Below are 17,898 nucleotides of genomic sequence, written 5' to 3' on the forward strand. Positions count from 1 at the left end.
CTCAGAGTGGCTTAAGCAAAAAGTGTCCGTATGTTCTTGCGAAGCTTGGGTGGGACTGGACCCAGGTGCAGCTATAAGCTTGCATCCTGCCAGCTTAGCCACCCAGTGGACAGAAAACCTCTCCAACCAGTGGCTGCAGCTAAAGCGCTGGGGCTGATGCATGTGGAGCCTGTGGGCCTGGCTTGGGTCCTCTCCCAACCCCCACCCTCCAAAGACATTCTAGCCTGAGTGATGAGTCTACCCCATGGTGGCTACCCCACGTGTTTATCTGAAGTGGAGGCATGGATGCTAGGCCCGCAGAGATAACAGATTCTCCCCAGAAAGCCACACTGTTTCTGGGTATTCCCCATCTGACTCAGGGCCATCTTCTCCCTTCCTAATTTGAGGTAGACATGTGGCTGTTTTCTTCTTCATTTTATTTTTTCTCTAGCAAGCGCCTTTTGGTATCCCTAAATCTAGAGGCTTGTTAACAGCGTACTTGTAACAAGCAGACACAGGTACCTCTTAAGGAAAGAAATGCTGGCACTGGTTCCCTGCTGCATAACCTGCCACCCCTAGTTTAGTAGTGAAATCTTTACTTAAAAAGATGGGTAAGACACAGGCATAAAAATGGCATGTGGTCACAAGGCACAGTTTTGCTGTGACCTGATTTGAATGTGGCATTAATGTGTTTTTTTTTCAAATGCACCCAGAATTCACACCTCCTCCACACTGAAGCCCAGACAAGGAAACTGTGTGAGATGAATGTGCACACAGACCCTCCACTCCCATCCCCAGTTTGCAAAGAAATTTGTTCTGCCTTGGGTCCCAAGTGATAAGCCACTCATTCTGAAACCAAGAAATCACAGGACCCCTAAATTTTTAGATTAAATACCGAAAGGAAGAGGAGGGATGGTGTTGTCCCTATAGTGAAACAAGCGTGCTCATTTCTTAGCTTGTCCTTCAGACTGGAAGGACAGTCATCTCTTTTTGTATTTACTTAGAGCAGTAACTTAATAAGTAGATCTAAGACAAGATTGAATTGTTTGAACTCTTTGAAAAATAGGGCTGGACTATTACTTTTTGCCTATGGAAAAAGGCATTAATTGTATAGCCTGACTTTCAAAGCCTGTTCCTTTCTTGGAATTCTAGCAAGGGCATAGAGGGGCAGGACTAACTTTAATTGGGATTTGAGAAGTACCTGAGATTTGAGAGCCCCAGCATTGCTGCTTTTTTTTTTAAATCTCTTTTGAAACAAAATGTAACCTGGCCTCATTTCCAGCTCTTCTTATAAAACCAAAGCCAGACCCACACCTGCAGTGTTCTGATTGGAGCAAACCAGAGACTGACTGGGGACTGGACCTGAATCCCAGTCGCAGCCATGTGACTCTGGGGAATTCATGGTTCTTTCTGTGCTTCTCTACCTGTAGAGTGAGTGTCCAAATGCCCGACCCTCAGGATGTCACAAGTGAGGATGTCAGTGCTGCAGTGTTCAGCATGTGACATGGGAGCAGAGAATGGGAACTGTGGAGGGTAGAGTAAGGCATGGGGTGGGGTAGACTGTGTTTGGGCACCCTGGTGAGTTTCTAGGGGGCCCATTCTCTGTTGATTCCTATAATATATAAATGTGTGAGTGTGTGAAATCATGGAAAGAGAGGGAGGAGAACGATTGGCAGGCTTAGGCACTGTAGAGAGATGTGGGGCTGCCAGCTTTTCAAATGGGCTTAACTAGGATAGGAAGGAAGATTGACGGTGAATTAGGACAAATCCTCTGAAGAGCAACTTCCGGGAAAACCATTCTGAATTCAGTCTCTTGCTGTCCAGGTAGAAGATAATAAAAAACAAAGGAAGGGACATCCCCAATACTCAGCCCGCACACACTCTCTGTCATTGCCAGAGGCAGTTTACTTCTTGATATTTGGCTCCAAAGCCAGCCAATAGCATGCAGGCCTGCCCTTATTTCCAAGGGAACCAGCAACAGTGTCCTCTTACCTCCTTCCCTTAGCCTTTTGAAGGCCTTTTTATTCTCCTTTTCCCCTCTTTGTATCATCTGTCCTTGCTGATTGCTGGAATATGGAACATAGAGGGCAATTCAGAAAATCCTTGAAATTGTAAAGTCAAAGACTATTCAGAGGTCATGCCTGCCATTTCCCTGAAAAGCACTTCACTTACCAAATATTAATCAGATTAGAATGGACATTATCCCAGGCAAGCTGATGAATTGTTACTGTTAGTTGAAAAATCAGAACATTGGGGAAGCTCAATATTGCCATATCAAGAGGTAGAAGGTGACGACTTTGGGCCCAACGGTCCTCAGGCCTCTTGTGGCCTGCACCAGCTCTTCTCAGCGTAGCCACTGCCTGGACACGTAGGAAGATGTGGCCTTTTCTGCCTTCAAAAAAAAAAAAAAATTGGGTAAAATACAAATCATGCAAAATTACCATCTGAACCATTTTTAAGTGCACAGTTCAGAAGTGTTAAGTACTTCATACTGCTGTACGCCCATCATCACCATCCATCTCTTTTTTTTTTTTTGCAGTTTTTGGCCGGGGCTGGGCTTGAACCTGCCACTCTGGCCTATCGGGCTGGTGCCCTACTCCTTTGAGCCACAGGCACCACCCACCATCCATCTCTTTTATCTTGCAGAACTGAAGCTCTGCCCACTAAACAACTCTCCATTCCCTCCTCTCCTCTAACTCCCAGTCTACTTTCTGTCTTCATGGATTTGACTCTAGGTACCTTATTTAAGTGGAGTTATACAGCATTTCTTTTTGTGCCTGGCTCAGCTCCCTGAACATGAGGGAGGGCTCCTCCATGGTGTAACATGTAACAGACTTTCCTTCTTTTTTAAGGCTGAATAATAATTCCATAATTCCAATATGGATAGACCGTATTTTTCTATCCATTCCTCTGTTGTTGGCACTTGGATTGCTTCCACTTTTCGGCTGTTGTGAATAGTGTTGCTATGAACATGGGTGGACGAATCCTTTCCCACCTTTGAGGCCTTTGCAGAAATGATAGAAGCTATGGAGGGCCTGGGTGGGTCCCCCTGAAGCAAGAAGATTTGGAGATTTGGGTTCCTGATCCCAGTTTTGCAGCATCACAGGCTGCGGGATTATGAGCATGTTACTTGACTCCCAGAGGCTGGAGATTTGGGTTGTGTAGTAAGGTGCAGGCTATGTGCTGGATGGAGTATTGGAGATCAGGGGCCGTGGCACCCAGCGTGGGAACCGAGACTGTGAGGGTGCTTGTTTCCATGATGCAGCAAACCGGCAGTGCAGGGAGAAGAGCCCAGGGCCCCCTGGCCAGAGCCTTCTACTCAGTCTCTCTGTGGTCATCATGTCCCCCACTGCAGGATATGGAGATGGCTTTAGGTAGTACAGAGAGGGCCTTGAAGGATGTAATGGGAAAGCTGTTATTTGGAGTGATTATCTCCAGGTGGAGGAGGGCAGGGGGCTGCATATTTGGTGTGGCAGGTCTTTAAATACCTCCCTGATATTTGTTGGTCTCCCTTTCTAAATGCATGCTACAGGCATTGGCACCTTTTTGTTTATTCATAATGTATAGTTTTACAATTGATTTCTACTTATAGTGGTTTTATGCTTATAGTAGTAAGTTTTTGAACTTTTTACTTGGGAGTAATTTCTAATTGACAGAAAGTTGCATAAACAAAAATAGTATAAAGCACACCCATTTACCCCTTTAACGGTTTGCACCCTGTCCCTATAACATTTTATGCCTTTTGCTTTTCTATTTGTGTTTTCTCTCTATACACACACAACTCCCACATACAGACACACTTTGGGGAGGAGTAAGGTAAGCCACATCCATCACCCCCATGTCCTTCTAAAGCTCCAGTGTGTATTTGCTTAGAGTCAGTGTTCTCATTTGTGGCCACAGTGCAGGATACTGTCTCGTCTGTGTAGTACTTTCCTGCTGTTCATGTTCCAGTTGTCCTTATCGGCCTAATAATGTCCTTTCTAGCACTTTCTCCCTCCTGTGCAAGAGCCAGTCCAGGCTTGGATGGTACCTTCAATTGTCATGTCTCCAGCTTCCTTTACTTTGGAACACTTCCACAGCCTTGCTTTCTCGTTTATGATGTTGACTTTTTTTTAAAGAATACGGAACCTCCTTCACCTTTGTTCTAATAAAATGTTCCCCATTTTGTCTCTGTCTGACGTGTCATGTTAGACTGAGGTTGTGCATTCTTGGCTAAAATGTGGGTGATGTCATGTCCTTCTCGGGGTGTCACATGGGAAGGCACATGATGTCCTTCTGTCCTGACCGGGTGATGTTCATTTGGTCACCTGATTAAGATGCTGCCCAGTTGCTCCTCTGTATAACTACTTTTTTTTTTCTCTTCACAACTAACAAGGAGTCCATGGGAAGATAGACATTTTGGGACCATGCAGATACCCTGTGCCTCACTGAAATCCCCCCTTCAGTTTGGCATTCACTGATGAGCCCAGCCTGATGGGCTTTGCCGTGATGGTCACAGACTGCTGACTTTCCAACGTTAGTGTTCTCTTCATGGTTAAAAGTCAGACCCCAGCATTCTGAGTGAGACCCCTCCTTTCTTTTCACTTATTTATCTTATTGACATGGACTCATGGATTGCAGTTTTTTAAAGGTTTGTATTTTATTACTGTATTTAATTATTTTGGTGCTCAAATTGTCTCAGAGTTGGCCTTTGGGAACCCTTGTAAGCTGACTATTCTATCCTTGTGACAAGCCTCCACTATTTTTTCAAGCTGTCTGTTACACTTACTTTCTGATATAACAGAGTATTCTGTGTTTATCTCAAACCTGCTCCACCAATCCCTGGAATTAGCCATTTCTCTGCAAAGCTCTGGTTCCTTTTTATGGGCAATGCCATTAGAAACCAAGATCTGGGCACTGAATGTGCTGTTGCTATTGGGATGTCTGCTGTTCATTCCATTCAGTGGACAAAGGTGGAAATATGTGTATATATTCACAAAGTACATATTACACAGGCATATATATGCATACTGTAGAAATGATAAGTTCATATCAGTACCTCTGATTCCAACCAATTTATACAGAATTTTTCCTTGTCCTCTCCGATCCAGATTTATATGTCTCCTTTGCCATGTAAGAGCCCTGGTTCCTAACAGCATCAACACATGTATTAATATTTGCTCAACCTTATAATACAACTAAAAGAGCTTCGGAATTGTTCCACTCAGAATTGTTTATTGTTTAGTAAACAAAGAGTTCAAGATATATTTGCAGTTCTTCCTCCCCTACATCCACCCCAATACTTTTCCTATCCCCAAACTGAGGGAATGTAGTCAAGTGTAGTAAGTCCTTCTATGATATCATCAGTGGGCTCTTGGGAAGTACAATTTAACGGAAATAATGTATAAAGCCAGTTTTACTACAGGGTAATTGATGTAAAGAGGAATTAAGTTTCTATGGCATACTCGTCACAAAAACATCACTAAACTTCCAAGTAAAGACCTAATATTAAACACTTGAAATACACGTGAACTGTATATACATTTAAGAAAGATTAGTAAGAACAAGTAAGGTAATTATTTACCCAGATTTTGTTGAATCAGTGAACAACAGTGGTCATAGTGATGGTGGGTTAAATCAACAAATAAATGTTTACAAAGGGAAAATCGTCTGGAGCATCTCCTCCCACCGCGTAGTTCAAAAACAATCACAAATATGGTGGGCTCTTGAGTACATTGATACTGCATTGTTTATTGTCATGCATTTGTATGCTTATTTTCTACTTTATGAATTTTTATTTGGCCATCATTTATATTCATTTATTCATTCATTTTCCGACCCACTTATTCCAGTTCAGGCTCTCTCATGACCAGAATCTATTCTGGCAGCTCCGGGTGCCAGGCGGAACCAGCCCTGGATTGGATGCCATTCCAGCGCTGGGCACACTCAGGCATACCCACTCTCAGACTGGAACTGTGTAGACACACCATTAACCCAATGTGCACAGCTTAAGGCTGTGGGAGAAACCCTACAGACATGGGGAAGAATGTGCAAACTCCACATAGACATTGGGCCCAGCCAATAATTGATTTCCCCCCCTCATCAGTGTTATAATGAAATGACATTGAATGAAATGATGTTATTAGAAGACCTGCTGTGTTGTATTCATAGGCTATTTATCAAACTTAAAACTGTACAAATGTGTTCAAAGAAGCACCCCCCTCAATCTCTTCCACCTCATTTCCACCATCTCTCATAGATTATCAGCCTGATTGTCTTTGGGAATATCTTTCCTTGTTTCTTTTTGTAAAAATAATCAGATTCACATGTATTTTCTTTTCCTTTTTTCCTTGTATACAGGGTAGCATAGTTACACACTATGTATATATATACACACACACACACACACACACACACTGTTCTTTGGCGTCTTGCACTTTCACTTAGCAGTATCTCTGGAAATTACTCCATAATCAGAGATCTTCCTTATTGCTTTTTATAGCTGCACTGTGTGTATGCACCATGGTTCATTCAACCAATTCTTATGCTTGGACATTTAGGTAGTTTCCAGTATTTTGCAGTTATAGATAACACTGCAGTGAATACCCTCATGCATATACTTTTATCTTCCAGATAAGTACCTACAAGCGGACTGCTAGGTTGAAGGGTATGATAGTGATTTAAACTTTTCTTTTAAACCATATTTAAGTGGGCACAAAAGTGAAATGGTTCAAATAAAATAAATAAATAAATAGTACTAGCAACAACAGACATGACAAAAATCAAAGTCAAATGAGTGAAGTTTGAGCAAAACGAGGCTAAATGATTCCACAGTCCCTTTAAACTCCAAAATGGAGACATGGTTGGTGTGGGGAAGTGGCTCATAGTATAACAACTGGGGTTCAGAGGGAGCCCCCCGGAATCCCCATCATCAGAGCCTGAGTCCCAGCCTCAGTGATCATCAGAGCCCACTGAGCTTCCTTCCCTGGTGGCCACAGCATGGTACATGTACCCTGGTAGGGAAGGCAGGTCACGCTGAAGATGCACAGTGTCAGCAGGGACAAATGGGAGCCGGGGCCCAGAAGTAGTGCAGAATGCCAGTGTGCTGGTATGGCACAAAAGAGGGGCTCACTGTGACTCTGAGTCATCAGGAAAGGTCAAATCCTCTTTGGCATGCGCTTTTACAGATGGCTGTAAAATCCATTTGAGTGCGGTGAGAATCCTTGGAGAACTTTTCCCTAGAAACCTACCCCCCATTACACCCAGGCCCATGGACATGGTAAAATACAGTTCCAGGGAGTTGCCAGACTCTAGGCAAGAAGCAGTACTTTAAAGGACTGTTTGTGTTTTGACATTTGAAGAACTGATCTGTATCCATCTAGAAAATTAAGTGAAATAGCTCATCCCACAATGTGCTAGCTGAATGAGTAAAGTCGGTAAACTTCATTCTGTGTAGGGAGGCCCTTGTGGGCCTGGTCCTACACCAGGACAGGACATAGGGGTGGGGAAGGGGAATAGTGCTGGTTCCGTGCTGCATTTGCAGCTGTATTGAGAGTCCCTATACTTCACGGTTTCTATTTTCTCATACACAGTATCCAGGGGTAGACTAAACCAGTGGCTTTCAGGTAGTTTTGCGTGAAGGCCCAGAACTCCAGAAAGGAGCTCTGTTGAGTAGTCAGAGATGTTTGGTACCCACCGTCCTTTACCTAGAGCAGCTCTGATCTTATCTGTTTACTGTGTAGTGTACCCAAAAAGTTGTCATTCACAATTAATATTCAGGCCCACTGGCTATGGTGGCTAGTGCTTGTAATCTTTGCACTCTGGGAGACCGAGGCAGGGAGATTGCTTGAGGTCAGGACTTCAAGATGAGCCTGAGCAAAAGCAATACCCCATTTCTACAAAAAATGGAAAAATTAGCCAGGTATTAGGAGGCTGAATCAAGAGGACCACTTGAACCCAGAACTTTGAGGTTGCTGTGAGCTATAATGATGCTGCTATTGCCTGGGCAACAGAGCAAGATTGCGGATCCGAAAAGGGGGGGAGAGGAGGAGAGGGGAGGACAGGGAAGGGAAGAGAAGAGAAGAAAGGGAAGGAAGAAAGAAAATCAGTTTCTTCAGTTGCTTAAAACATTAGATGAGCACTTGAATGGATTATCTGTAACTCCTCTGCTTCAGAATTCTGATAGTGTCCAGGGATATTAAAAAGCCAGAAAAGAGACAACCTTGTCTCCATAGACTTGGCCTGCAGGCTGAGGCGCTAGGGCTTGGCCCTGTAACTTTAGGGAGTCTCAGAGATGAGTTCCTTCTCAGCCAGGGAGGGACATGGCTGTGCTTGGAAAGGGGAACTAGCAGCCGCAGGGGAGGTGGACCTGTGATCACAGGGCAGAGGCCCGAGACCAGGAGACAAGGGGGAGACTGGCTTCATAGTCTTGATCAGAGGTCTTCAGGTGTCTTTGATGGTACAAATAAGCAAATACATGCAAATTTTAAGCATGCATCTCCCAAATACATACACATTTATTTATTATAAATTATACATATTTGGGTTGTGCTAGTGTTACAGACAGTATAAAACAAAATAGATTTTTAAAAGATGAGAGGAGTTAGAAGTAAAAGTCCTACTACATCTTGCATACCCAGTGAGGTGTCTGTATCCACCTTGGGGAAGACTAGGGAAGCTGGAAGGGCAAATGGGCACCTGGAAGAGGTTGAAGAGAGAAAATGCAACAAAAGAATGATGGTTCCTAACAGCTGTCCACACTGTCTTCCTGCTCTGCTGTAACAGAGTACTGCTTAAACTGCCATTTACTCTGCAGGTTTCTTTGAGTTGACTCACTTGTTTTTTTTTTCCTGAAATTAAACCTCATTTTATGTAGTGATAGCATAAAAGGTATTCTGTGCAGCTATAATTTTCCTCCTAAAGCACAGTGAAATGAATACACAACTATGCAAACAAAACATTTGTCTGTGTGCCATATAGCGTCTGCTGGCTCCCACCTTGTGACAGGATCCTACCCTGTGGGAGACTCCCATCTGTAGGGTCTGACTTCAGATCAGATTGGGAGGGAAGGGAGCCAGTGAGAGTGAGCCTTACAGAGGGCCAGGGCCATGTGGACGTGCAGAGTGCATTCCTCTATGCCAGGGGGCGGCTGTAAGAGAACTCATGCCTAATAGTCTGGGAAGAGTAGGGGAGATGAGACATCTCCACTTAATAACACTTTCTACACAAGTCAGTCACAGATGCTATTGGGCTGTGGCCCACTGTTGCCTCACATCACAACCACCATAAATCCATTAATTCCTCTCATCTTTTAAAAATCTATTTTGTTTTATACTGTCCATAACACCAGCACAAGACTGTGTACTGCCAAGACTTCCCTCATTGGGCTAGACCAATGAGTCATTCATTCATCCGTTAAAATGTTATCTGTTACACACCTTCTCTGTACCAGAACCTGGATTAGCCAGTGGAGAACAAGACAGGTAAGGCAGCTACTCTTACAAAGCCCCTGTTGTAGTGGAGGAAGGCAGACAGTAAATAAGCAGCACAACAGAGAATTTATTTATCTATTTATTTTATTTTATTTTATTTTATTTTATTTTATTTGACACAGAGTCTTACTATGTTGCCCTCAGTAGAGTGCTGTGGCATTACAGCTCACTTCTCTTGCCTCAGCCTCCCAAGTAGCTGGGACTACAGGCGCCCACTACAACGCCCAGCTATTTTTTTGTTGTTGCAGTTGTCATTGTTGTTTAGCAGGCCTAGGCCGGGTTCGAACCCGCCAGCCTCGGTGTATGCGGCCAGCACCCTAACTACTGAGCTACGGGCACCAAGCCCACAATAGAAAATTTAAAATCCAAGTAGTTGTAAATGCTATGAAGTAAAATCACGGTAAAGGGGGAAGGAGGAGAAATCTTCATTCCAAATAATTTGTGTAGGTAATTGAGGTAGAACTCTTCATTCTTTAATGTGACCTGTGCTAACTGATGTTCTTCCAGAGTTTGGTGTGGAAGGAAGAGAAAAAGTAACTTTTCAGTGGAGACAGCTGATTAGCATTAGCTTGGTGAAATACTACAGATTAACATCAGCAATCTTAAGCCATATTGATATGATGTGATGAAAAGAATACTTACTCTCTGTGGCCTTCCCCCAAACCCATAACCCCAGTGCAATTACCAGAAAAACATCAGACAACCCAGATTGAGGACTCTTCAAAATCCCTGACTAGTACTCCTCAAACTGTCCAGGTCATCGAGAAGCAAGGAAAGTCTAAATGTAACAATTGATCTGCACAGAAAAAGGGCATGGGGAAAAATTAATGAAATATGAGTAAGTGTGGAGCTTTAACTAGAATAATTTAAAAAGAGATAGAGAAAAAAACAGGTGGAGAGGGTATCCAAGATGTCTCCAAAGAGGAGACATTTGAGCTGAGCCTTGAATGGGACATCTCCACATGGGTAGGAAGGACCTGGGTGGGGGCCTTCAAGGCAGAGGCAAATGCTGTGTAAAGGTCCTGGGGTAGAAACTGTCTTGGGTTGTTGAAGAGCTAGTGAGAAGCCCAGCCAGGCAGAGAGAACCAGGAGGTGAAGTCAGAGGTGGATGGGGGCCAGGGTCATGGCCAGGTGGAAAGGCATCTGGATTCCATTCTGGGCGTGATGGGAAGGCACTGGGAGTTTTGAACAGAAGTGTGACATGAGCTAATTTCTTCCAAATCATTTTGGGATTGTATGGAGAACAAATGAGGGCTGCAAGATAGTAAGCAAAGGCCAGTTAGGAGGCCTTGGCATGAGTCCAGGGGTAAGACCTGGTAGAGGCCATGTCTGAGTCCAAGTTACACGTTCTCATTTTTCCAGAAACAGAAATGTAGGTTTGCATTTCATCACCTTTTTCTTTTTTCCCATTATGCCCCCCCCAAAGATGGGGGAAATGACCTAAATAATGACCTGCTCTGAGTTCCAAGGACTGACTGACTGACAGTCCACCCTCACATGGCAGAGACCTCTGTGATGGAGACATCGTGAAACCCAACTACCATCCATCTTTAATTCAAGATGTTTTTCTTTGGTGGCTCATAACTTTTTCTGAAAATTAAAAATGTTAAATTAAAAATTAAAGCATGTATGCCATGCTTAAGTTGTTTGGCACAAGTTGCCCTTGTTTAATTAGCAAAAAAGTAAAACGAGGTTTCTAACCTCTCACTGCCTTGCAGAAGTTGTACATGGAAAAGGAGGCTTCGGTCACATCAGAGCCTTTCCTGAAGTGTAAGCACTTTAGAGCATATCATCAGTGAGTTTGGTTGTGTTTACTAACCATGTATCTTCTCGGCTGACTCAATCCCTTGGGAAGGAGATATGGTATCAGTATAGTAAAATACATATCTCTTTAAAATCTTGAAATAGGATAAATGATTGCAACATGTGTTTTGTTATCAAAATCAGGGACGGGTTTCTTGGTATTGCTGAGATGAACGGAAAGAGAGGTTCTGGCCTCTGTCTTACTGCACCTCCAGTGTGTTGCTGGTGTTCAGATCATCACTCTTGGACATTTGTGTGACATGTTAGGAGTGATTTATGCATATTTATTCTTGAATATGAGCATGTGTATAAATCTAGGTCTGTAAAGCTCTCTGGGCTCATCTCAGTCTCCTTGTTGGCTTCCAGAGATTGAGATGGTGATCATGGAACGCAGCAAGCTCTCGGAGCTGGCCGCCAGCACCTCTGTGCAGGAACAGAACACCACTGATGAGGAGAAGAGTGCTGCAGCCACCAGCTATGAGAGTGCGCAGTGGAGCAGGTAGCTGCCGCCCTGCCCGGTCTCCCAGCCAGATTGTGCTGCCTTCTTTCCTTTCCCTGCGTCTTCAATCTCTGGCCACTCAGAGATATGGCTCCTCTCAAGAGGCACATGGACAGAGCTGTTTCTCCACACTGTAGTGCTTGCCCCTTGGAAAGAGATTGCCAAGACAAGGCAGTGCCACCCCCAAGCACTCTAGTTGTGCTGAATCTTAAGGATGTGGCCCTATTTCCCACTGGCTGCTGCTGAAAATGCTGTGCTGCTCCCAGGAAGGGTCCTCTCAGGACCCAGGCTTGGATCACCCTCCCTGGTTCATTCACTGCCACGTATTCTCCCATCGATAGGCCCTGCCCTTATGAGTCAGCTAGCGCCATTTAATGCTGCTGTCCACTGTCACCTTTGTGCCTAGTTGTTCATTTTTGTGACAGCCTGCTATAGCTACCTCCTCTTAAACCTTGGCAACTCTACATTTCCTGGAACTTTGCCATAGCACCAACCTCTCCACAATAGGAGTGAGCGGAAGGCCACTTCCAAAGTATGCCTGGATCTGTGAGGAGGGCTTCCTCATCCCAGAGCTACTTCCTTTCAAGTGGCCCCAGTGCACAGACTCCTACAGCAGCTTCCTTATTAGCACTGCCTCGGTGTTAGTTAACAAATGCATGACAGGGTTTCTCTGTCAGCCTACGAGGCATTCACTTCCTGAACCCTTCGGGTGGTGTGGTGGAAATATACACACAGCCCATCCTATTGATTAATCCACCTCGAAGTGAAGAGTTGAAGCCCACTGATTTTCCTCCTGCATCCTGTTTGTCCCTTTGCTTGGGACATCTAAAAGAATTAATTTTTATCAGATGTCCAAGGGGCCATTTTTAGTTTTTGTTAAGTAAAATATCCTTTGGAGTATGATGTGAGCTATCAGTTGTTATAACTTATAAAGCCTTTTTGATTTTACTTGGCAACAAAAAATGTAATTACTTCTGAAGCTCTGAAAATTAAGAAGTCATTCTAAACACAAATCTGTGGCAAACCTTGGCACAGCCTTAGTTACAATATGAATAATTGGAAAAGCCACAGGTGACTAGCAGTGGCGGGTGCTTAAGCAACCACAGGTGTATCTGCTTTATAGAACATTGGGTATTGCTTTTAGGTGAATACTGTCATGATGTGTTCAGTTTCTTAGATCTAATACATGGAAGCAGAGAGCATATTTCACATAGTATGGTAATACTGTAACTTTGCTAAAGGAAGAAAAACACCCATGTATTTCTGCACCCTCCCAAAACAGGAAAAAAAAAATAGACCAATATGTTGTGTTTGAAGATTGGGGTTAATGACTTCTTTTTTCCTGAATTTTAGGAAAGAAAAGGGTTCTCTTAGAGTTGATTGGGATGGTTTCTTAACTTTGTACATCTTCAACCACATGGCTAATAATAGAAGCTTATTCAGGTGCCTTGAATTAGGCCACCTGTAGGCCAGGAACCTCTGGACCAGATCTCTGCTCTTTTCTGAGGCTGAACGCCAGGGAAAAGACCTTGATGGAGAGTTGCTGGTTTTGAGAAACTGCTACACCTTCTGTCCTCTGATTTCCTGGCAGGAGGGTGCTGAGGATGAGGGAAGGTGACCATTTGTTCTCTAGGATGTGGATTGGATTATGACATTGGTCTGTTACCCGAAAAGAAACAGCTTAGGAAAAAGCAGACTCTTCTTCTATTCCCCATATATATATTATGGCCAGCATCCGCCTTCAGGGTTAAATGAAACCTAGGGAATGAGAAACATTCAAAATAGTGGTTTTTAAAATAACTACTCTTAAAAACACTTTTAAATATTATGAAAATACCCATTTAGAAAATGAAAACTCTTGAAAAATATGAAGTTACTTCCATTTTAGTTATTTTTTACCAGTTTTTTTTTTTCTTCTGTGTCCACTTTCTGGAAATTCTGCCCTTCTTTCCCCTAGTAGCTTGGATCATTCCACATCTATCTTTTCTTATTCTTTATTTTTTCAATCTAATATCAAACCCCTAGCATCTTTTTCACTGTTATATTCTTAGTAAAGAGAATGCTTAATAGCCGTATAACACTTCATCTTATAAAGATGATACGTTCACTCAACCCTCCCGCTGCTTTTGGCACTTGGTTATTAACATTATTCTCAAAGGAAACTATAACCCACATCTCAAGCAGCTGGTTTACAATAAAATGTTTTATACTTTATCTTGCTGTTAAGTTTGAAAGCATTATTGCTGAAGGCTTTCAGAAAACTAGACCTACACGTGGCAAAACTTTTAACACATTTGATCAAACATAAATGTCCCTTTTAAGGTTTTGGTTTCTTTTTTTTTTAATTTTGTGTATCACATGTTTATTTGAAACATAAGATAAGTACCTTTTTTACTGCTTTTGCATCTTTCAATTTAATGTTTAACATCCATGATACTTAGAGTTAAAAATTCAAAAAAAGTTTCTATTCAGAGCTTCTATAGTGAAGAGTCTCCCTTTTACTCCACCCTGCCCAGTTTCACTCCCCATAGGCAACTGATGTTGATAGTAGCTTGTGTGTCCTTCCAGGGACTAAATGCACCCTTGGTCATCCATTGACATACTCTGCTCTCTTGGCCTCAACCTGGATCCAGAGGGGCAGCTGCAGATGGTCATAGGACCAGAGCCTCCTGCTTATGGGCCAGATCTGTACATATTCTACTATATTTGTGTTGAGGAGCCCTTGCTGACCAGGCTTTTCACTTGGAAGGGCGGCATTTGGGATGTGCAGTTTCCAATAGCACACCACTCTATAGGTTTTGTCAACAAAATGTCAGGGGTGAGAGACCTTGCTATCAATTCTTACCAGTCAGGGTAAGCCAATCCAAAAAATTACTGGGGCAGGACCCTGCCAACATGAAATCATGGAGAAGTGCCCTTGGAATATTAAACATAGAAATCAAATAACAGCTTCCAAGTACTGGCACCTTCACAGTATCTGGGCCTGTGCTAAATGCTTCTCAAATATCCTTGCCCTTGAATCCTCAAATTAACCCCACAAGGTTCTAATTCTGGTCCTAGAGGTAGGGAAATGGAGAGGTTTTGAGTAACTTGCCTGAAGGTTTGCAGCTAAGAAGAGGCAAAATCAGAATTTGAACCTAGACACTCTGGCCCCATGGCCCATGCTCTTGAACTTGTTCATATTGTTGTTCAGTCCTTGTCTGGTGTTGCCAGTCTATCACATTGTTCATTTTCTTCATTCTCTTGTGACACACATCACTTTGAATTGCTGTCTGTCTGTTCTCTGTTTCTGCCAACTGGCATGGCAGTGCCAAAGAGCAGGGACTTTGTATCAATTATTCCCAGTGTCTGAGACACCTGGTGGATGATTGTTAAGTGACTAAATGATCTGCTCCTTGGTCATTTTCCCCTATAACTAGCAGCTTTGTGTAGGAGGAGCTTCTCTCTCATTTGTCTTTGCAGCCGTGGTGCCTAATCTGGGCACACAGTAGACTCTCTATACGTATGTGGCCTGAATGAGTGCAGTGATGTGAGAGGCAAGAGCAGATGGTGCCCCATGTGCAGGTGGGAGAGGGGAGGTGTTCACCTATGTGTGTCTCAGGGTTCACATATGCCCCTCCTCTTTTGCAGACCCTTCCTGGATATGGTGTACCATGCCCTGGACAGCCCAGATGATGATTACCATGCCCTCTTTGTCCTCTGCCTCCTCTACGCCATGTCTCATAATAAAGGTAAGCACGTGCACCTTGCCTACCTCCCTGACCCTGACTTGAATATTCAGGAAAAGAAAGGCACCTTCCCTGCAGGATTTCCTTTCTCTTTTCAGTGGACTCTCAGAAAACTCCTCCTCAGCCTTGTTAGAATTTCTCAGGTATTGGGTGGCACCTGTAGCTCAAGTGGCTAAGGCACTTAGCTACATACACCAGAGCTGGTGGGTTCGAATCTGACACGGGCCTGCCAAACAATGACGACTACAATCAAAAAACAGCTGGGTGTTGTGGCGGGCACCTGTATAGTCCCAGCTACTTGGGAGGCTGAGGCAAGAGAATCGCTTAAGCCCAAGCGTCTGAGGTTACTGTGAGCTGTGACGCCACATCACTCAACCCAGGGCGATAGCTTGAGTCTCTGTCTCAAAAATAATAATAATAATTTCTCAGGTGTTTTTCTACTAATTGAAGCCACAGGGATTGGTTACTCAGGCAATGTGGAGGAAGGTGGGGAGGTGAAAGTTTTGACTATCTAACCTTGTATGACTGTGTTCACACCGTGGTTTTCATTTGACCCCTTGATTTACAACTGACTTAGCATCTGACCTCTTTCCTAACATCAGAACTGAAATCAGTCAAACTGTAATCTTGGTTTTGCTATTTATAATACTTGACGTTCTTGCTCTGGGTTCAGAGCTAAAATAGACCCTGGGTGGATTTTGTGGAAGTGTAGGTTTCCTTTCTGAAGAAAGGTGTGGTTCTCTGACTTCCCCTGTTGAGTCTGTGTGGCCAGGATCCAGCTCCTGTGGAGGTATCAGGTTGCATTAGGATTCATTCCCTCACTCTCTCACTGCCAAGTCCTGGGAATAATCACCGATGTTTACCTCCCACCCCCTGTCTTGATGCAGGCATGTTCTGAGACCTCATCAGAATCTCTGCAAAGAAGAATGTAGGAATATTCCTTCTAGCCTCTGCCAAGAACAGCACATCCAGGGATGTTTCATCAGGTTTTTCATAAGCTTGTTGGGGAATGGGCAGACTTGCTTCTGCTAAGACTGCCTATGACTAGAGATATTAAAGTGTACTCAACAAACTACAGTAGAACCTCCTTAGTTGACCACCTCCTTAATTTGACCTAATTTTCATAGACTGGACATGCACCACATGTGCATATCAGTACAGTAGGCCAAGTTCCTTATGTTGACCACCTCTGTATGTTGAACAGTTTGTTACAGTTCTTTGGGTGGTCAACTTAAAAAGGTTCTACTGTAGTTATTTATTCTAAAATCATTAATCATACAAATAGGTCAATTGGTGACAGAGAATATATAGTAAAAAGAGTATCCCTTCCTACCGTTGGTCCCAGCTCTTCTCTTCAAAGGCAGTTCACGCAGCCAGATTCTTGTGTCTTTTTACGGACAGCTGAGCAAACCCAAGTGGGAGTATCTATGCTTTTATTTCTGTGACTGCTGGCCTGACTGTAATGGAGGTCTCCACATTGTCTGTCTTTTACCTTACTCTCCTCACATCATCATGTGTCAGCCCGTGGGTTCATGTCCACACAGAACTGCCTTATTCTTTTTGATCGTGTATATCTGTGCCATCATCTATTTTGTCGTCCCTTACTGAATGGCACTGAGACTGTCTCCAGGCTTTTCCTGTTGTAGATAAGCCTAACCACGCTGACTCCACTCAGGTGCAAGTCTGTAGATCCAACCTAAGACTTTAAAACGAAGAGTGGTAGGTTCAAAATCCTGCTGACATTTTTCCCCCCACTGTCTTGTCCCTTCCAGACTCTGGCTTGGTGCCTGGTACATAGGGGCCCTTTGTTACTAAGGTAAACCAAACTCCATGAGGCCCACCTCTCCCCTGGCCTCCATGCTCGATGCCCTCTTCCTTTTAGCGCTGCAATTATAGCTCCTGCTGATTACGTGCTGGAGACTCCTATCCAGGTGTTTCAGCAATATGTTGAAACAGTCTGTCTACTATTACACTCATATCCCATAAATAGACCCCAACCTGGTCATACTTCCTACCATTTCTGTTTCACTTGAGTTGCCAGCCAAGGTTGAAACTGCTATAACATTTAGCTCTTTCCCTCTTTTGATCCCAGTATTTAGCCATCAAGTTTGTCATTTTTTCCTTTTTAGCCTATGAGATCAGCAGACTTCAACGGAGTGCCTACTCAGTGCCTGGCTCCAAGCTACATACTGGAGGTGATAGCCAAAGGCATGGGAGCAAGAGAAGTCTGGGCATGTCACTCCAGTAGCCAGTATCTCATGTCTGGACTAATTAATGGCCTCCCTGAGGGGTCAGACACGTTACTATAATCTTTCCTCTATAGCACACTGCCAGAAAATCTTCTAAGACCACCATATCCTTTCCCCATTAGAAATCTGTAGCACCTGTCTTGCTCCCTTAAATTCCACCCTCCTATACC

The 17,898-nt window shown here is 43.6% G+C and overlaps 1 protein-coding gene across 8 annotated transcripts in view; it reads left to right on the forward strand.

The window, feature by feature from the left end:
- CLEC16A (C-type lectin domain containing 16A) overlaps positions 1-17,898 on the forward strand; it is a 241,250-nt gene that overhangs the window by 68,877 nt on the left and 154,475 nt on the right. For all 8 annotated transcript variants that reach the window (XM_053554134.1, XM_053554138.1, XM_053554136.1 and 5 more), the window contains 2 exons: positions 11,619-11,751; positions 15,382-15,482. In XM_053554134.1, the coding sequence (XP_053410109.1) occupies positions 11,619-11,751; positions 15,382-15,482 (234 nt within the window). The remainder of the gene's footprint in view (positions 1-11,618; positions 11,752-15,381; positions 15,483-17,898) is intronic.

The sequence above is a fragment of the Nycticebus coucang genome, chromosome 12 (assembly GCF_027406575.1).
Source record: "Nycticebus coucang isolate mNycCou1 chromosome 12, mNycCou1.pri, whole genome shotgun sequence".
NCBI lineage: Eukaryota > Metazoa > Chordata > Mammalia > Primates > Lorisidae > Nycticebus > Nycticebus coucang.